The following is a 21,567-nucleotide window of genomic DNA, read 5'->3' on the forward strand; positions in this document are numbered from 1 at the left end:
ATCATATCACACGCTTATCGTGCGGCATTCAACCTCCTCCCAGGGGCAGGATTGCCCAAAAGTTTGGCACAAACTTGCCAAGAGGCAGATTTGCAGAGAGGGATTGGTAGAGATTTGCCAGAGAATAAACAGCTCGAATCTTTGCTGGAATTTAGCTTAAAGTGCGGACTATAATTGTTGCCCTCCGTAGCTCAAGTCATTCTCCTCCTGCTCCGCCTGCTGCACTCGTCGACAGTCACTGACTTTTATGAACTGCTGTCATATGCTGCCAGCCAAAGTTGTTTCTAAATGTGTTGTCAAATATGAGTTGTTTCCGGGGGAGGTCACGGCTGCTGGCTTTCAGTTTCAACAAACGTATCCGGGAGTGCCCGGCGGTTGGTCTCTGACAACTTTTGTTTGCCAGTCAAATGTTTGCACATTCGGGCAAGTGCTGGGGCTCAGTTGGAGCCACTTGTGTGACGTTTTGCTTGTCGTAATTAAATTTAGCTGCAAAAACGGAGCAGTTGATACAATTTAAATTGCAGTTTTGCACATTCATGTGTCACATTTGTTGCTGTCTGGACAGGAAATGTTTTGCTTAATGAAATAAACTTGTGGCCCAGGCACAGGCACAGGCACAAGCCATTAGCTTTACGAGCAAACCAAAAACTATGCAGGGTGTCCGAGCCATCGCAGGCGCTGTATTTTCATTGCAAATTTAATTACGCATGAGTGTTGTTTACTAGTGCAAAAGTGTAAAAGTTAAGCCCGGTCGGGGAGCTCTGCACATTAACCTTAATTAAGTGACAAACAATACGGATGCTGCCTGCTGCCAGCTGCTCCCTCTGCTCCTTTTTCAATCCTTCAAGTGCGTCACTCGGCCAACACTTTATTTACAGGCAATTGAATTTTTAATGGCAGTTCGGCTCCACTGCCCCTCTGCTGACCTTTGGCAGGCAATGTGCCCCCTTCCTTGCTGCCATTTTCGTTTGTTTGCGCCTCTCGGCTTAAAGTCCTTTGCGGCTTTTTGCGGCCCCAATCCCCAATCCCCAGCCTTGCCAGCCGCAAGCCACTTTTGTCGATCCTTTTCCTTTGGGGCCATCTTAACGCATCATTTAAGCTGCCAGCAGGCAGCAGGGCTTCCGCCTGCCCCCAGCTAACATCTTGTCTTTGCTGCTCTTAATTAAAGATTAAATGTGCTAACAACTTCTGGCAACTTTTGCAGCACAGAAATTGCTTTAATAATGCCAGCCAGCCAGCCAGCCATCCATCCATCCATCCATCAATCAATCAATTACGCTTAGCAGAAGAAAAAGGAAAGAAATAAAACGTGCCTGAAGCTGAGTTTTGTCAGCAGAATTTACGAGCAGAGTCCAGGGCCCAGAGTCCAAATGGAATTGCTAGAAAATTGTGAAAACTTCAGAGCTTCAGTCGAGTAAAAAACTCTTTTTGCAAAATCAGTCAGCAATGTGCGCACTTACCATAAATCTCGTATAAATGTTGCCCATATTTGAGGCCAATTGAAAGTGTTTTGTGCCTTTATTGAATGAGAATTTTGATGTTAAATTTGGCATCAATTTACAGCTCTCTCATATTTCATGGAAACATTTGATTGCTGCAAAAGATTGAAGCGGCATGCTGCAGGCCCTGGCCCTACCTGCCTTTTGTTTGGCCCCTAAACTGGCAAAGCAATTATTTACCTAAATGGTTTACTCACGTCAATGGCAATAGTCTAGTGGCTCTGGCACTCTCTCTCTCTCTATGTGTACAGCCTGCAAGCTGCAGTCGAACAATGACATAGTAGGGGGACAAAAAGCTGGCCAGTTTGAGGCTGCAAAAGGGCAAACTTTTAATTGAAAATCAACACAAAAAGCAGAGAAAGTACAACCTCAACAAAAGCTGCAGAAAAATCTGTCAAGAAATAAGCGAAAACAAAATCTGTTTCGTATGGGCAGAGAGTGGCAGTAGAATGCAATAAACGTTGCCATAGCTGCCATCAAATCATACATGCAGTCAGTGGCAACAGACAGGAGACGCCGCCATCATTATGATGCAACGCAAAGAGGAGACTGGATGGCTTAAATGTATATATATATTTGTATATGATGAGTGGAAAAGCGTACACTGTGTGATGGCCAAAGGCTGTGGGCAGTGGCTGCTGACTGACTGACTGACTGAGATTGCTGTTGACACAATTCCGCACTGAGATCCTGCCTTCTGCTCTCACATTTTATTTGCCTGCCTGCAATTTATCGTAGCCCGATGCTGCCTTTACGTGCTGCTGCAGTTTTCCGATTTTTTTTTTAAGCTGTTTGCCAGCTGCAGTACCCAGTGCCATGAGCCATGGACTTCCGGGAGGGACTCGCGCCCCTGTAATGTGATTATCGAACTGTGTTTCTGCTGCCAAATGCCTGCTAAGGCAAAAATATAATTATTCAACTGATTGCACAATGCTTCCCCTACTCCTGATTTCATTTGCTTCTTTATGTGCACCAAATTTCCTATTAAACAGCCCGTAAAAAATAAAATCCTTGCCAAGAGATTTACGTTTCAATGTCTTGAACAATAAAAAGCACATGGAAGTGCGTGTGTGCTCCATAAGCTGGCTTAGCAGATTTGTTGACGAAATTAGCAGGGCCTGGGCCTGGGCCTGCGACGATATCTATTCTGTGACATTCTCAGCAGATTTATGCGGCACATAAAAGTTGCGGCTAGACGTGGGGGGCATTCACTTTATGGGCAGCTAATAAAAAAGGGGAGTACTAAAAAAGAAATCACTCGACTGATCATAATAGCGCAGCATTTAGGGCAGCCAACGTTAGACCTTTGTTTGCCTTTGGCCGTTTTATTTTGCTTGCCACAAATTAATGTTGTTATTCTTGTTGTTAATTCAAAGTCAACAGCACGAAGCTGCCGCCCTTTTGTGTTTGTTTGTCTAAGGTGGAGCGATGCTAAAGGTTTTTTTGTGGGCCTTTCAATTAACATCTCCAAAAAGGGTCAGCTGATGAGCTCACGTTCCCCCTGCCGCTTTCAGATGTGAGGAACAATTTATTGTATCGCTACTCGTTGCTTCTACTGGCACACTCGTTGCTGCCTCTCGCTGGTGTCCCTGCTCCCGCCTTTTCTCTGCTTTGCTGCCCGAGGCACTGCCACCAAAGTGCACTTTAATAAAGCTCTCCGGGCAATGCCAAGTCCGCGTTGAAGCACGCCACTTGGCACTCCCGCGCATTGCCTTGGAGCCTCGCTGACGATGTCTTGGCTTTTCCTTTCCACTCAACCACTCGTCGGCAGCGGCAACCTCTTGCAGCTTCATAATTGCCATGGAAATGCCAACTTTTCAGCAGCTGCTCACGCTCCTCCTCCCCACTGGCTGCACTTCTCCGTTGTTTTCAAATTACTTTTCGAAATATTCCCAGCCAGCAACCCACACCCCCCCCCCCCTCCGGACCACCACCTTTATTCTTTTCTTTTACAGTTGAATGGGCCTTCCCCCTGCCATAATTACAGGAGCGGCAGCGGCAGCAAAAATGATATTGCATTCCGTAATCACAAAATGTTGTGCGCAAAACTGTTTTGCATTTAAAATTGTTGCTTTAATCAAGCTCATTCTTTGAGCCAAACAAGACAAAAGGCCTTCTGATAGCAGCTATAGAAATGGGAAGTTGCCAGAGGGTGCCAGTCGGCAGGATCTGCCCCACAGGCACTCCTCTGCAGTCGCCCGCGACACAGCGAAAAAAAAGTACAAGTTTTTCCTCAACTCTCAAAGTTTGCTTGGCTCTTAACTGATTTTTATATTGTTGTTCATATTGTTCATACACACACACACACACACACACACATCGCATAGTTTGGCCAACTTTTGTGCTTGTGCACCAAAACCTTTTTAAGCATTTTCAACACTGGAAAGTGGATTTTTGGGCCGAAACTTTGTTTAAAAATTGCCATTAATTGCTTTAAGCTGTCGACTGTTTTAAAGAGCCAATCGATTGGCAATCAACATTTAATTTTGGGCTGCAACTGATGGAATGACAGGTTAGTCCTCAGGCAGGCTAATGCACACGAAAGGCAAGCCTAAACCAGGGGCAATGCCATGGGCAATAATCACAAAATTGAATGCATTTCACTTCGATACCAAGGCACAATATGGCAGCTCATGTTAAGTCATAGACAGATAAGTGCAAATGTAAATTAATGCATGAATGTATGGATGAATGCCATTCATTTTGCCCAGATACTTGCTTGGCCGAAGACAAACAGAAGACAGCCTCAGGCGAACATTTCTTAGGGAATAATACAGCTGCAAAATGCACATATAAGCTGTGTAAAGATGTATTCATGTACATATATTTATGTGTACAAATGTGCTGGCAACCTTCTGCTTTCAAGTGGAATGCTCCAAAGAGGTGCAGAATGCCAGTGCAGGCCCGCAGAAGCAGCTGTCAAAGTGCCTGCTGCTGCCAGGACTGCACTCTTGTCAAATATATTTTAGCATTTTAAATATTTACAACTGTCAGTTGGCATAAGGCAGAAGGCAGAAGAGAAGAGACACTCTGCCGGACAGCCCTGAGATTAGGCCAAGAACAAGCACCGAAGCCGCCGCCCCGGGCAGTCCTTAGAATTTATAATTGTAATTTAATTTGCATAAACTTAAGGCCCCAAACACATGTCCAAAATGTTAAATGAATCATTTTTATGGGCAGAGCCAAGGCCTGGGCGCCAGCACAGATTTCTAAACAATATATTTTAATATTTATGGCAAAACTTGGAAAGGCTTTAGACAACCATCAAAATAATCAACACAATGAGAGGATTACGCATAATAATGAAAATGTGCTGCCATGGAAAAGGCAAAAGGCAAGGCCAAAAGGCAGTTGACAGTTTTATTAAATTGTTCCGGACAATTACACGAGCAAGAACACGAACAAAGACAGTTGCCGGAATGGCTATAATAATTCCCTATAAATTACTTAAAGGCGTTTAAGCAAAAGGCAGAAATTGTGGCAGTTGCTTGAGTGGTTTAAGATATGGAAAATGATTAGGCAATTATTTGTGTGGCTTTAAAAAATGACTCAAAAGGAATGCCATTTAATATAAACTTCAATTATAATTGAATAATAATATTTATATTATTTTATATAAATTACCTTAAGGACTGCAAGCACAGGCAATTATTTTAGTGGTTTCAAAATTGATTGGTTCATTATTTGAGCGATTTAAAAAATGATTAAAAAATGATTAAAAAATGTTTAAAAAGGTTTTAATCACATGCAAAAATCCACTTTTTTTTTTTTTTTAATTTACATTTTTTGTGGCTTTTGCCACACCATAAATATCAATGGCATATCGGATCGGAATCGGACCAGCTGTCAACTAACATTATTTGTTTAGCCATGACGATGGACACAACAATTTATTTAGCATAAATTTGAGCACATAAATAAGCTGGCAGTAGGTAGATAAAAGGAGAGTCAACTGTTGCACAGCCTCTGGTGGAGCTGCAGAGTGTTCTGCGGTGCTGTGACAGACACAATGAGCAGAGTTATTGTTACTTTATGCTAATGCCGTGCGGCACATACAAAAGAAATTAGTAAAGTGTAAAAATGGAAGCAAAAGCTGGTTGGAAAGAGGAGCAGGCACACAACAAATTCCAACGGCGACTGTTGACAGTTATCCTGACACAAACACGCATTGTAATGTCTAACAAGAGGCTACACAATGGCAGCCGTGGCAGGGAGCCCGCAACAAACATCGCCTGTCACTCAACGGGCCTCAGAGTTACGCTGACAGTGCCCTCCCGCCGCACACTCGCTGTCTGTGTGTGTCCTTGCCAGTCGGACTTGTGTGTCATTTACATATTCACACTTGTGCGCTGCTTAGCACTGAACTTTGGCATCTTGTGGGTTATGAGTAGTACTACATGCAGCCCGTTCCCCTCCACTACCCGCACCATCGATAGCTACAAAATGGAATTAAGAAATTTTGTTTCTGCCGCTGACACATGGCACTGTCTTGCTTTTTTGCCTGCCACTAGGCAGTGCTTCCTGCTGTCTGCCTGCTGTAATGCAATTCGGCACATTAAATGCATGCCACACAAAAAAAAGAGTGCAAAATGACTGAACATAACGGATTTCGTTTTGATGCAATTTGCATTTAGCCAGAGCAAGCGCCTAACAGGCACTTAACAGAGGCGCTGTTAAAGCGCGCTGTTAACGCGCGCTGTTAACGCGCGCTGTTAACGCGCTCTCTCTCGCTCACTGTCCCTCTCTGTGTGCGCACCGCACAGCACCGTTCATTCATAAAAGGCCGCTAGCTTGCAGAGAGCAGAGAGAGAGAGCGCGCGAGCGTCAGGATTGAGTTGTTGCCTTGCAATAAATACAAAGGATCCAGCATCCGCAGCAACAGTGGATGTCGCAGCGTGCAACTTGCCGAGTCGTGAACGAGATTTAGTCAGTCATCGCTTAGCCGCCGTGTGTGACAGACCAGAGAGTACGTGGTCTTGCGTGGATTTCGAGTGTAAAGATTTAAAGCCGATTGAAGATTTGAGTGCATTCCATTAACTAACACAGAAATGTAATTCAAAGAAATTCACAGACAGAAATTGGAGCCTCTCCCTCTCTCTCTCTCTGTCTCACTCTCTGGGTGTTTATATTTTAATTAAAAGCAGACAGCACTTTGTTTAACAAAAGCTTCAGCAACAAGCAAACAAGTAAATAAATAATAAATAAACGCGTATTTGAATGTTTTAATAATTGGAACTCAATCATGGAAGTTGCACGGAAGTTGGCGCAAATTGAACATCAATTAAATATAAACTACGGCCAGGAGAGACTTTTATTATAGCTGCTGGATGCTGGCATAGCGCTAATTTCTCACACTTCAAGCGCAGCCCCAGTCCCCGGCAATGGACTTCCGCTGGCTGCTGGCTGCTGCCGGATGCTGCTCTGCCATTTCCACTTTCCATGTTTTTGTTTGCTCTTTTAGCCTGATTTTAGCCAATTTGCTCCTCTACCTCCACCTGTGCCCCACCTGTGCTGTTGGTGCTGCCAGCCGGGGCTTAGATTTTGTTTGTACTTTGACCCAAAAGAAAAGCAAGCAAAGAGCATTCGCTGTGTGGCTCTTTTCTTTATGATTAGTTAATGGGATTCAATTTCATTTGACTGCGGCTGAATCGCAGCTGCCTTACACTGATTACATAGGGCATACGTTCTGGCGGTGGGGGGCAGAAACACTTGTTGGTTGGTTGAATGCGGCACGTAGCCCAGGGAGGGGGGCGAATCACAGTTGTGCCATTACGAAGTTGGCAAAATGAATTCAATAGAGGCAGGCAGGCGGCAGCAGGCGGCCATAAATTGATTGTGGGGCGTGGGTTGAGTGGGTGGCAACAATTGCGCAAAGTAAATGCAAAACTTTCTCCCGCAGAAAGTGCCGCCCGACACGCATTACAAGTGCGAGCAGTGCTCGTATGCACAAGTGTGTGCACGAAGAGGCATCTAAGAATAACAAAGAAGACAAGTGGAGGGAGGATAAAAACAGCAACGGTTACGGTTACGGCTACGAATACGGATGTAAAGTGCCACAGCAAACATACAGTCAGAGAGGAAAAAGCAAACACAGCTGAAGGTTGTGCCCCTCGAAATTGATCCTGCACTGTGCATCGTGTACGTGAGTGTCTCTGTGGAAGAAATGTTGCAAAAAGCGAAAAGTAATGTGCTGCAACTAAAGTGAAATGCTAGCCGGTAAATGCGTTAAAAGTGAAATTCTTACTGGGATTATTAGAAGCGACAGTCAAGGAGTACAAAGGAGGAGCAACAGCAGCAGCAGCAGCAACAGCATGACAAACGGCAATTCCTTAGGACTCCGTCTACTGCTCTGGAGCAACATTTTCGGATTACTACTCAGCCGGAGTCAGGGTGAGTCTCAGACTGCTCCCTGACACACTCTGGCCTTGTCCTGCCGCTCATTGCTTGCCCTGAATTATGGAATGGAATCGCAGTCAGGCATTCAGCATCCATTCATTTTACAGCCTTATTAAATCTGTATTACATAAATCACAGCGCCCAAAACGTTTTTCGCTCAACGCTCCGCTCTGCGCTGAGTTTTTACGAGCATTTTGCTCGCTTTTAAGATTTTACATTTTACATTTAACATTTTATATTTGCCAGAACGAAGCACTCCCTGTCCTCGTCCCAACGCCCCACTTAGCCCGTTCGCCTTTCGCCACTTTTATGTCATAATGAGTGCAGCGCCTTTTGATTTAATGACAACTGCCAGAGAGCCATAAAGGCAGCCAAATACGTACATACATACTACATACATAAATACATAAAATATACATACATTTGCCTGCTTATAAGTGTCCCTCCCTTTATGTCTCTCGTGATTTATTTTGCTGCTTTTTATTTGTATGATAATTTATCCCCAGCAAAATATGCATAATAAAATGCCGCCGTTTATGGGGCCACCAAAAATGTAATCCATAAAGCTGGGGCAACAGCTTGCCAATCATCACAGCTTACACATACATACACACTAACTACATGCATGTAATTCTACATGACAGTGAGGAGTTGTGGGCTTTATTTTGCAATTTGTTCTTGGGCTTCCCGCAGCTTTGCCCTTCGAGTATTTAGATGAGCCGAGCGACGACTTCAACTATGACCTGGACACGGCCCAATCCCAAGCGAAATACGACGCGCATCTGCTCTCGCAGCAAATTCTCAGCGATGCTGAGCTGCTACAGCAAACAGCAGGCACTGGAACCGCCACCCACACGTTGAGAGCTCAGAGCTCAGGGCTTGCCACCGGCTCAGTTGAGGATTTGGAGCCGCACAGCCGTGCCGCTGCCTGCAACAGCAATGGCCACAAGTACACGCATGGACAAAAGGTAAGAAAAAGGAAATGTAAAGGAAAACGTAGAGAATGAAAATTGAAAATGGAATTGCCCGGACAGCCACTTCATTCCCCCAAAAGTTTACCTTGTGCTAAATGAAGTGTGCTCTTGGGTCTTGAGCATCTTCAATTAGCATCCAACACTTGAGAGTTGTCGTTTGGAATTTGCTGACTCGGTTGGCTCTCTACTGCCACATGATTGATGGCTGCTGGCGGACCATTTACACATTTCAGACACTCTTTTCAACACTTTCTTACACACTTTTCCAACACTCTTTCTGCCCTTAACCTCACTCAACCTCTCTTTCTTTTGACGCTCGTTTAGGTGCCTCGGGAGGATGCCTGCGAGGTCTGCCTCTGCATGGATGGCGAGATCTTCTGCTGGTGGGAGCGTTGCGGTTAGTTTCTTGCCTCCCCCCCGCCCATTATGTGCCTTGAATTATGTAATAAGAAACTTTTGCAACTCTTTCACAGATAGGGCAAATGCAAATAAGGTGAAGGAAGCAACGGCCGCAGCAAGCAGCGACAATGAGAAAGCCAAAGGCGCTGGCTTCGATGCTGGTGTTGTCCCTGCTGTTGGTGACTATTCCGATCCATACCGCCATGAGAGCAGCACGAGAAAGTCAACAAAAGTGCACAAAATGGCGGGAAAAGTTGGCAAGCGGCGCAAGCATCGCGCAAGAAATCAAAAGAATTTTAATGACTATGAAGTTTATGAGAGCCACAAGCAGCAGGCAAAGGATTATAAAAAGTCTGGCATAAAGCAGGAGGAGGAGCAGCAGCAGCAGCAGCAGCAGCTACAAAAACAAAAGACTGGCGCTGCCAGCAACTACAATATAATGAAGCAACACAAACACGAGCAGCAGCAGCAGAAGTTGGAGGAGGAACAGCATCAAGAGGAGGAGCAACATCAGGGGCAGGACCAGGGGCAGCAGCATGCCCATAATCTCGTGGCTTTGTCAGTTAATCAAGCGGCAGCCAAGGATATGCATTATCCACAACCAGCAACAACCAACACGCCCACGCAGCAACAACAGCCGGAACATCCACACCACACCCATCCACATCGTCCACCCGCGCACTCGTCCAGCAAGATCTTAAATTTTCCCGAAAACTTGCCGGCGTTACTTTATTACGACTACAAAACGGAGGAGCATGAACATCATCAGCATCAGCATCATCAGCAGCACTTGCTGCACGAAAAGCAACGCTTGCAACATCAACAAGAGGCGTTGGCACGACAAAAGTCACTGCCAGTAGGGGCAGGGACAGAGACAGAGACAACGGCAGTGGCAGTGGCAGTGGCAGGCGTTGAACTCCATACCGACTTGGGCGTTGATAAAAACTTTGATGAGGCGGAAACCGACAGCGATATTTTGCCAGAGCCGCCAACAAAGCGACCCAAGGAGGCAGACACACAATGGACAACGAGTAGCAGCTCCAGCTCCAGCTCCAGCTCCAGCTCCAGCTCCACGACCAAGGCGTTGATGACATCCACAACGGCGAGGACACCAACCACGACAGCGACGACAAGAACAAATGACTGGGCCACGAGCAGACTGTCTAAGGACACAGCTGCAGCCCCAAATGTGAGTGCCGGAGAAGCAAGGACTCTTCCGCTTGACTGTACCTTTTTGTGTACTTTTTTGTGCTGTGTAGCCTTAAGAGGCGTCCAGTCTCAGACCAATTAGGATTTGGGGCCAGGGCAGTTCATTGGTTTACCCCACGAACAAGCCTTCGTGCGCTTCGTGTCCACTGAGCCTGAAACTTGCTCTTTTTATTTCAAGCTTGACTTGGCTTTTTATTTACCATGCAGTCGACTTGAATTAACAATATGTTTTTGCTTTTTTACCGCAGCCTGGTAGAAATGCTGGCCAGGAGCTGGACGATGCATTTCATCGTTGGCTGACATCGACCGAGCTGAATGCTGACAGCACAAACACGCCGGACGATGCCTCGGAGCAGGAAACGGCAGCATCGACAATAATCGATGATGTTGCCATCAGAAACAAGAGTGACAGCGCCAACAGGGCTGCCAGTAGGGGGAGTGGCAACAGCAAAGACAATGCCAGAACCAGCAGCAACAACAGCAACAACAACGTGGCCGATGCTGTCTTCTTCCGCAGTTCGTACAATGATTACAGCAGCGAATTCAATGGGAGCGTTGTCAACATTGACATTACACTAACTGCAGTTGATGTGCATCCACGACAGCAGCAGGAACAGCAGCAAACGGATTTAATTGCAAATGGAAACAGCACGGCGGTGGCAATGCCCGAAACAACAGCAGGCGACGGAACGGCGACAACAATGGGCCCGCAGGCGAATGACAAGGGGAGCCCCACAAGCAGCAGCCGCACCAACAATCAGGATCAACATCAGGCGAGTGCCAGCAGCAGCAGAAGCAGCAGCAGGAGCCCAGTGGTGCCACCGTATACGCTGACAACGATAATAACAACAACGCCGGCGCCGTCACCAGAGCGTATGTGTAATGTTTTGGGTAAGCAAAAGACAACGAGGAGTTACCCGTAGACTATTGCTAACGAAATCAGCACACCAATTCCACTGTTAGTCCGTTACTCTCACTGTTATTCCCCACTGTTGCTGTCCCCACTTCTACTCGCCCTCACAATTGCTCACTTCCTAAACCCATTTGCTGCTGCCGCACATTCGATTGCAAACTCAAACTCAAATCCATTCCATTCCTTTATTTGCTGTTTGTTGCAGGCAAACTATATAAAATTGGCGACATTCTGCCGCAGGATACGGGCAACTGTCTGCAGTGCATTTGCACGGATGCGGTGACGCCCGATGAGATGCCAAGCGTCACCTGCAGCCCACACAATTGTCCGCCTTTGGTGCTGCCGGATCTATTCGATGCGACTGGTTACTGAGGTTACGGTCTGGTGCTGTAAGCTTCCGGTTCACCGGGGAAATGGCAGCAATAACGGGAATAACGATTGAGGCAAATACCCTAAAATTCGATTGAACAAAACCGTAAATTTCTACTAATAAAAACCGTTGAATTCGATCGATAAAAACAGTGAAAATTCGATTGATCAGAACCGTAAACTTCAATTGATCAAAAGCCAAATTATCGTAAGAAATTCGATTGTAAAAGAGAAAGTAGCGTAGCAGTTCTGCAGTCGAAAAGTCTCTCAAACTAAACTCAAGCATATAAAATGTATGGATTTCAATGTAAAGCCCTCCCTAAACACGAGAGTTGCTCCACAGGCGCTCTCTCGAACTATAACACATAAACATATATCTAAATGAAACGATTATATATCAAACGATCAACCAAAAGAGAGAGAGAGAGAGAGATAGAGAGATCCATCGGGATGTAGTTTAGTTTGTAAGCTGAATATTTATGCATTTTATAAGAATGCGAAGTATCTCTCTCCACCCTTAAACAGATCAAAACACCAAACCTACCAACCCAACCATTGATGTATACAGCAGTAGAAATTTTAAAGAATTTATAGATGTACTTTCAGCAGAAATATATACACCACATACTATACATACTATATATGAAGCTATAACTATACGTATCTACACCTATATCTATCTACATATGTATAACTACATGCATGTCTGTCTGTTACGAACTTTGCACACAAACAAGCAAAACATTTCATTTCAGGACTGAAACAATGGAAGTGCATGGATTTTTTAACATATAACATTTAAAGCTGGAAGGCAACTAAAAAACAACTCAAAATCTATAACGAACACAAAAACCCACAACTGAGGCAACTATAAAAATCTCTAACGAAAAAAACTGAACAATGACAAATAATGAATTGTGTGTAATATTTTAATTGAAATGTTAAACAACAAAAATCTGCACATTGTATAACTTATTTGCATGCGAGTTTCGGTTTGGTTACTTTTTTCAGCAGCTTCCTTTAGGCATTTAAATTTATATATACGTAAAGGGGAAAAGCGAAAACCACAAAGTAAATATGGAAATTGTTTTAACACAGCTGAAACGAGCGTAAAGAACGACACCATATCGAGAGTAAAACTAAAAACAAAAAGAAAGCCAAAATAGATGTATGCATGTGCGAAATATATATACGAATTATATGTACGATTAAATATATTCATGTGTGAGTGAATGCGAATTTGTAAACATGTTTTTTCGTTTCACATTCATTTCAAAGCAATTTTAGGCGTGATAACCAACGAATCGTTTAGTTCGAAGCGAGAGTTAAATTAAGTGAGCGAAAAACTATACTTAAAAAGTAGTGAGCAAAATAAATTGGGAATAGGAATAAAGAGCGAATCGAATATAAATAAAATGCGATCTTTGAATATAAATTAAGTGCGAGTCAAGGGCAAACGCTCGACCAGCTCAAGACCTTGGAAATATCTGAAAAATCAAACTGCAAATCAAATTAAAAATATACGTACTTACATATACATAAACATAAACATAAACATAAACCTACAACTACACATGCATAAATATTTAATATTGATGTTGCCCCCACAGAAAGAAACAAAAGTTGAACCTTGGGATAAAGCACTTAAATCTACAACTACAACTACATCTACATCTATGTATGGTATTTGTGTGTAACGTAAATGTAACTATGGCTAAAGCTCTCAACTACTAAAAGACACAAAAAGATAAACACAAAGATACACAGATACACTGTGTGTGCATTGAAATTGATTTTGTGTGTGTTTTGAATCAAATTGAAATCCAATTGACGTGAATAAAACTGTAAAACCCCAGCTAAGGATTTATGCGAATTATTTGAACCTTTTAGGAGGGGGTAGGGACCGGCACTAAGCCTCTCGCAAAGGTAAGTAATCTGTTATATTAATGCCCAATTAATTTATACCAACTAAATACTGTCTGCACATATGCGTATCCATGACAAATTCAATTTCATTCACTCTCGCTGTCCGACTCGAAGCCAGAATCGTCATCCAGTTCGTGCTGCAGCGCAAGGGGCTGAAATCCTGGATGTGGCAGTTGCATGAGTACCGCTGGCTGTCGTGGCACTTGTAGCTGCACCATTGCCGCAATCGCTAGATGTTCCTGCTCTGCGCGCAGATTCATGCGTTGTCGCGCCTCCAGATCCCGCGTCAGCTGCATCGACAGCTGATTGTCCCCACTGCCGTCCATGGTCGGTGCTCGTTGCGTTTCGAAAAGGTTTTTAATTTGCTTAAATTGATCAATTTACAACGAATTTTTATTTGTTGTTGTTTAATTTTTGTGTAAATTTTGACTTTGTCTGAATCAACGTTTCGTTCGAACTGAAAACAAAACTAGTTTGGGGCGGGGCTGCTGGCTGACAGTACTCGAAAATACAATACGACGACGGAAATTGCCAAACGCAGATTGCTGCTGCTGCTGCTGCTGCTGCTTCTACTCTGGTCTCATATTGTTCAATAAAACGGGAAACCCACTCACTCATATTTGGGTTTTATTAGTTTCTCTAAGGGTGTGAGGGCTTGGTGTGTGGGCCAGTTGGCAATCTGCTAGTGGCAGTGGCTGTGGCAACCACAGCTCTCCAGCTGTGCATGTGTAAGCGGAAACGGAACTACTCGTACCCCGCCATGCCCAGCGAGTTGACTGACCGCATAAAGCCATTTTGGCATTTTGGGCCAGACCCCCACAGTCGCTCTCCCCTTCCGCAGCGGGGACTTTTGCCTCCAAAGCAGGCCACACAATACTTTTGCTGTCAATTTGCGATAGCGGCCAGCTTTATTTGAAAATACGAGTTACGAGCTACGAGTGGCGAGTAGCGAGTAGCGAGGGGGTGTGTTGTGGCCAGCGTTGACCCGCTTGACGACAGCTGGGCAGTTTGTGGCAGTTGTGGCAGTTGGTCAGTGGCTTCGGTGACTCCTCATGCCTGTTGTTGGCGTGTGAAATTGAATATTTACAGCAGGAGTTTTACCGCTTGAGCAGCGCCTGCTATGGCCCCCAGCGTCATGCAGTTCCGATGGGAAATGGCAACCAAAGTACATGCAAAAGGCAACCCAACTCAGTTGGGTTTTGCCATTCGCCATTCAGACTTTAAACCGCATTTATGTACTTGGCCCCCGAGCTCATAGTCCCTGGCATTATTATTATTATTATTAATATGGCCAGAGGCACTCTCTTTTTTTTTGCTGCCGAAGGTCTTTGCTAATTAAATTCCGCGCAAACACATACATACAGACATGAACGAGTGTGTAGATGTGTGTGTAAAAAATACTATATGGAAATTGACTGCGCCGGCGGGGGCATGGCTGGGTGTCGTTGGAATCGCGCATTATGCACATTTTTAATTACGCTGCACATTTGCATTTGAATTGCGCATTTTACAGGCTGATAGTTTGGAATAAAGGCAACAGTTGAGAGCAGGGGAGGGGCTAAAGTCAGAGCAAGAGCTAGGAGTCGCGGCACACAGGCGAGTGCTTGGTACAGTCCTGTTCCTACTCGTTCCTGTTCTCTTACTCGCTCTCGCTCTCGCTCTCGCTTATTTTTTTCTACTGATTTGCGGAATGTGTAATTTTCAAGTTGACATCTTTTGTCCCAAACCAGTGACCTCGTTGCACACAGGAGCACTATAATGTAAGCTCATTGCTGCCTCAAGCGGCTCCATAGCATACTTTGGCGGGCATTCGCCACAAAGGCTTTGCAATGGCATGGCATGGCATGACATCTCTCCCCCGCGCAGTTGCCAGTTTGAAGCAGCAGCAAACAGAAAGGGAAAACGGCAAAAAAAAATCAGAGAGAAAGTTGCAAAAAACTAAAGCATATCGCGTTCCATTTTTTATGTTTTGCGTTATGCCTGCCGGCCATTAGTGTTCGTTGGAGAACTGTTTCCTGGTGTTCGATTTCTTAGCTCAGACAGCAGTAACTTGCAGCAACTTGGAGTTCTGTTCTGGCGCTTTTCATGCCTTAAATTTTAGCTAGAACTAGCTCCACGCTGACTCCAGCTACCCATTCGAACCCAAAACGTGCTGCAAAAAAGGGTTGCGCACCCACGGCCTGCCCACCTTCTGCCACGTCGTTTAAGCCATTTTTAATGACAGGCTCTGATAGCTGCCTGCCCCGCCTGACAGCGGCTAATGATGGCGGCTGGCCAGAGTTTTGTGGCTTTTGCGGATTAAAATTGAAAATGCTGCAACACAAAAACTACATAAAACTTGCCGCTTGCCTCGCTAGAACGTGTGTCATGAGGCCAGGTGCCACATTAATTAGTGTCAACACACACACACACACACACACACACATGGATATCAAATGAAGATTTTGCTTGCGGCAAGCGGTTTAATTTCGCTAAGATGTGTCGCCAAGCAATTTGGGTCAACATGACACGATGTGTAAATTATATTCCAGAATGCAACAGCGCCAGGGGGTGGAGGGAGGGGGGCAACAACTTGAGAAAATGGAACATGAAGCTGCTTGGGGGAGGTGATGTGTTGAGGGCTTTGTTTGATTGTTTTGCTCCCGCTTTGAGTTATTTTGCATTCTAATTAAGAAACTGAATTATTAAGCATAAGTAGGAGCTGCAGGCAATTGACTCTACTGGGATAATTATTATGATGATATTAGCAGCCATAAAGCTTTGATAGAATGCCAAGGGGAAGCATTAGTTATTCAATGGGGTTCGGGTTCAGGCACACACACACAGACAAACAGGTGAGGTCTCCCACGGCAGCCCTCATGCTCATTTATAAGCATTTATCATTCATATGGCAGTCGTGTGTCTCGCTTCGGCCTTGAGCAGGAATTTCACAAATGCCTAAAACCGCCTCTCATTGTTCCCACAACTTAGGCACACACAAGCCCACAGTTCCCTCTCTCTCACTCGATCCGCTCTCAGCAGTTGCCACCCCCACAGTTCCCACTCCCACTATTCCCACTCTCTCACTCGATCCGCTCTCAGCAGTTGCCACTCCCACTGTTCCCACTCTCAGCAGTTCACGCTCCCACTCGTTCCCCTCTCCACAGCTCGCTCTCGCTCTCCCTGTCCCTCTCGCTCTCCCTCTCGCTCTTTCTGTTACCTCAGGCCGAACGGCGCAGAACGGAACAGCTGGCAAACCGAGCGTCGAGCACACAAATTAATCTTCTTTTGCCGGCACCCACACACACACACACACACATGGCAGCCGGAGGCCAGACTTGAGTTTTCCATTTAAAAACAGCTCCTAAAATAGTTTTAGGGCTACAAACGTACAAAGGAGCCATATGTACTTATGATCTTAGCATACGTAAATTAGGTACGAGACGGGAGCACAAAATGTATGCCAAAGTTTGCTTGTACAGAAGACTAAAAACAATCAATTAAGTTAGTTCTTAGCTAAGTTTGCCACAAAGCAAGGAGTAAAGCGCATTTAAAAGTGTAAAATCAACTTAAAACTCTAGTAATAAAATGTACAATAATTTCTGCATAATTTGAAGCATTCTCTGTTAAGTTTTGTGCGCCTTTCGGGCGAAGTTTGAAGTGACTTTTGGCCAGCAGAGCACCCAAAATTGTGGTTCCTTTGCCACTCTGTCTGCCCTCCGTCTTTATAGAGTATTTGCAAAGTGTCGCCAGCTCTCATCTTCCTCCTTTTGGTTTCTTTAATTACGCACAGCAATTATGTGCTTTAGTTTAACTTGCCTTCTGTTAGTTTGTTGATTTTTGCCATTGAAGCCCTCGGGCCAAGCTGCAGTTTTGGCATGTCAAAAATAACATCTAGCTGAAAGCTGAAATATATTTAAAGTTGGATACAAAAGTGGCAGGCAGTTGGGCGAACAAATGAGCAAATTGTGTAATTTTCTAGCTAATAGCTCTTGACCTGGCATCGACACACAGCCGCGGGTCACCCCTCTAGCTACTCCCTTTCTGTTTTGTTCTGTTGCTCTCTCTCTCTCTCTCTCCCTCTCTCTTTTGCTTCTTCCCCTTTGTGTATGTTGCACACATTCCATGGCGTCCCCAAAAGGTTGTGGCAGCATTTTATGCGAATTTTGTTTCGCGCAAAGTTGTAAGCCTCTAAAACTTTTAATACAGTGCCCGCCAATTGTTGGCCTCCCCCCCCCCGCACAACCGTAACAAGCTTTTAGGGTGTACACACATTAAGCCTTTTATTTGCACACTCTGGCGTCTCTGGCTTCCCCCTTTATGAGAAAGGGTTTCCCACCGGCAGAGGTAAAAGTTTTCTGCATACAAGGCGCTCATGTCTTGGGTCTTGGCTGCCACCTGCTCCTACTTCTGCACTTGCTACTCGCTTTTTTCTACACTTTCTCCTTGCCTTCTTCACTTCCTCTGGCTCTCGCTCTAGCAACAACGACAGCAGAGTGTAGTGGAGTGCGGCGTGCCCGAAAACAAATGAGGGAAAATATGCTTCAATAACAAAACACTCAACACTCCAACAAAGAGCGGGTAAAGAGCTGCCGGAAAGCTGCTGGAAAGCAGGTGAATAGCGATTTACATGCATAAAGAACCCAAAAGCATGGAGCAGACAGACAGACCGTACCCTGGCCCAGACCCACACGGCAACTGGCAACTATTGTGGCAGATAAAAAGTTGCACAAGCTGGAAAAAGCAAATATTAAATATCGCCAGGCCATACGCAAACAACAAACTGTAATAATTGTGGCAGCAAAGGAAGGGTGCAGTCTCTGAACTGCAGGCAATTTTTTAGCAGCCAGCCCCTGCTTGGTGGCAATATCCTTCCGACTAGCAGGAAGCACCTTGTGGACAGCCGGAATGCCCCGCGGGCACACACCAAAAAAGAGAACGGAGAGGCCACAAGTCAGCGATTTTGGTGGCACAACAGCAAACAATGGGGCACGGGATGTGCATTATTGAGTTTGGCATGTGGGTGGGCCGAGGATGCACAGATTTTTGTCTGTCTTTTTTTGCTGCTGCTGCTGCTGCTGCTGCTGCTGCTGACTCCCCAGTGGTGGACAGGAACATGGCAATGGCACAGGGAACGTGCTGGCAATGGGCTACCACCAGCGAGGGACGCGCTCTAATTATGCCATCTATCCCCGGACTTTGAAGGACCAACTGAGGGTTTTTTCGGTTTCCACTTTCACGCAGATCTTTTTCCTTTTTCTCTCTCTTCTTGCTCCACTTCTGCGGACCCCAGAATAATGAGCACAAAACCGGGTGCATTGAAGTGGAGCTGTTTGGCTTGACCTTCGGCGGGCATTAAAAGGAAATAAATAATAAATCAACTCGGGCATGAAATATTCAATAACCTAAACCGACAAAGATTTACTGCTCAGCCATTTATTTGCAGCGACCCAAGACAAAATACACACAAAAAAAAAACGCCCACACAAAAAAGCACTTTGTAAGCAATTTGGTGGACGAGAAAAAACTGTTTTGAAAACTGCCAACTAAACAAGAAGTCATTCAGGAGAGACAGGGCGCAGCACGAGCCATGACGAATTCGAAAGAGTTGCCAAAAGTGGATAAGCGAAGTCGACCTGGCTTAGGCTTTCTCATCATTTTGGCAGCACGGCAGACAGCCAGACTTTGTGAGAAAATATATAAATTGTTTTTATTTGTGGCGGCCAGGGGGAAATGGAATAATCAAATGATAATGAGAAAAGTCGTCGGCATCAGGCAGGTGAAATTGCTAAGAGTTTGCCCCGGCAAACCGGCAACTATGATTATGAGAGATTGCCAGATAGTGGCACATGCGGGTAGGTGCCAGGCAGACAACAGTTTCAGGCTCTAGTTCCTACAGCAGACCTCGTGCCTAATACAGGCAAATAAATAAACTAGCGGCTGCTTTCAACACAAAGCGAAGGCAGGAATTGCTGGCCGAGTCGGGAAAGCAGGGACCTGGGTCTGGGCTATGAGAAATTAGTGGAGTTTTAGTGGCGCAGACACGCAGGCAGACAGTACGTGTCATAGCTGCAGTACAGTGAAGCATTGCCACTGGCATTCAATAGGCAGCCACTGATATCACTGCGTATACGTAATATGCATAATAACTGGCTGTGCCCAGCATAATTATGATGTGCCAAAAATAGTTATCCAAGCAAAGCGAAGCAAAGGCAAAGCCAAGACTTGCTCTCTTCCAGCGTGGCTGCACTCTCGCTGCCGCCCTCCGCCATTCTGTGGTTTATCCCCCAAGATGCTTAACTCATTGCAGCGTGCCTGGATTCATGTTTTAATGCTTGATAATTACAATTTATAACCAAGGCTGTGGTGTCACCTTCTGCGCCATGAATCACAATCAAATTGGGCGCCCAGCTGCCCGCCCCCGATTTCTCGGCGTCCCATTTGCATGAAATTGATTAATGCACGCCGCATCGTATCTAATAAATCAATGGCCAAGCATATGAATGGAAATTCAATTTGCCAGTAATTAAATAATGAAAGGACATTCCACAGCAGCAGGAGCAGGAGCAGGCTATTGTCATGTCACTTGCCAGAGCTGCATATGAATAGAGCAGAGCTCGCTCGCTTGTCAATCTGTGTTGGCGCGTTAGCAAATAAAAATTATGAAATCAAATTATTTTTACAGCGATCGCTTTGTGCGCTCAATCAATTATGCTGTCGATTTTGGGTATTTGCATGCGCAAATCTGATTTACACGCACAAAATTACAAAATGAAATTGCTCGAATCACAATGAGTTCGAGTGCGCACACACACGAGTACTCAGCCACAGCCACCAGACAGACAGGGACATGCCAGGACGACATCATTCCCGACTGCATTCCCGTTTGTGGCGCTACTCGAACTTCTCGAACTCCTCGAATCTCAATTGGTAATGGCATAAATCGCGCTGGAGACTGAATTTTCACCGAATGATTCTCTCTAGCTGCCTCGCTAAAAGCTGTGCATGAAACCTAATCGCTAATTCAGCGAAAATCTACTCGTAGATTTATTTGTTATATATTTGAAATTTGGCTGGCCATGCCAGATTTTTGGGATTTAAACTTTGGCTTTTGCCGCCTCGTGCAACTTTTCTTAGGAGAGAGTCTTTTGAGTCTTTTGCACTAAACAAACTTTATTGAATTTTCGTTTTAATATTTTGTGTGTCGCTTCTGGTGTTATTTTTTATTGTTTTTGTTTTTGTTTTTGTTGTGTGTGGGTTTAATATGTGGCATGGACGAGCGACTGGCGCGTCTGGCGATTATTAAATTGTATTTGTGAGCAGCAACGCAACTTTCCTTCGTGTCTGGCATATTGCATGTGCAGTTGACATCTTCATGGCTGTAAGTCTGTGCGTGTGTGTGCTAAGAAAAATGTATATAAATACATAAATGCATGTACGAGATTATGTACGAGTATTTTTGTTATATTCAAGACCACCCTGCTGGGAATTCCTTCTTGTAGTTGAAGTTGCAGCGCACGTAGTCAGCTTTTGTGGCCCTCCCGCGCCATGTTTGGACCATCTCGAAATGCCATTAAATCTAATAAATGGACTCTAATTAATCGCAGCATGTGAGCGGAGCGTAAAGTTTCGCCTAAGCGCATTTTTCAGCCGATAAGCTTTGATGTAACCGGACGCACTCCGGCAATGAATAAATTATGCCTTCGCTCCAGCCGCTCCCCCTGCTGTTGCCAGCGTAACAGGTGCCGGCGCTTGGCTGTTGCCAAATAAATTAAATAACGTGGCACATAACAACTTTTTCAGCTGCCAAAATGTGTTTACAACTCTCGGCGCCAATGGCCAACCCGAATTTTTCTTACTTTTTGTTGCGTTGTTGTTGCCTTTGGCCACCCCTTTTGGGCGC

General features: G+C 45.0%; 1 protein-coding gene across 1 annotated transcript; it reads left to right on the top strand.

Annotated features, from left to right (window-relative positions):
* Positions 1–6,391: 6,391 nt before the first annotated feature.
* On the top strand, positions 6,392–13,280 carry LOC117578493 (homeobox protein prospero). The gene is made up of 7 exons (XM_034264026.1): positions 6,392–6,549; positions 7,399–7,889; positions 8,589–8,863; positions 9,194–9,266; positions 9,343–10,457; positions 10,726–11,368; positions 11,596–13,280. The coding sequence occupies exons 2-7, from the start codon at positions 7,706–7,708 to the stop codon at positions 11,760–11,762; spliced, it is 2,457 nt and encodes an 818-aa protein (XP_034119917.1). The 5' UTR covers positions 6,392–6,549; positions 7,399–7,705; the 3' UTR covers positions 11,763–13,280.
* The last annotated feature ends 8,287 nt before the right edge of the window (positions 13,281–21,567 follow it).

Source organism: Drosophila guanche, unplaced genomic scaffold (assembly GCF_900245975.1).
Source record: "Drosophila guanche unplaced genomic scaffold, DGUA_6, whole genome shotgun sequence".
NCBI classification, from domain to species: Eukaryota; Metazoa; Arthropoda; class Insecta; order Diptera; family Drosophilidae; genus Drosophila; species Drosophila guanche.

Bases quoted from the DNA above. Each gene is read 5' to 3' on its own strand.
- LOC117578493 (XM_034264026.1), top strand. From the start codon at position 7,706: ATGCTAGCCGGTAAATGCGTTAAAAGTGAAATTCTTACTGGGATTATT. The intron at 7,890-8,588 runs GTGAGTCTCAGA...GGCTTCCCGCAG, and splicing joins ACTACTCAGCCGGAGTCAGG to CTTTGCCCTTCGAGTATTTA. The intron at 8,864-9,193 runs GTAAGAAAAAGG...ACGCTCGTTTAG, and splicing joins AGTACACGCATGGACAAAAG to GTGCCTCGGGAGGATGCCTG.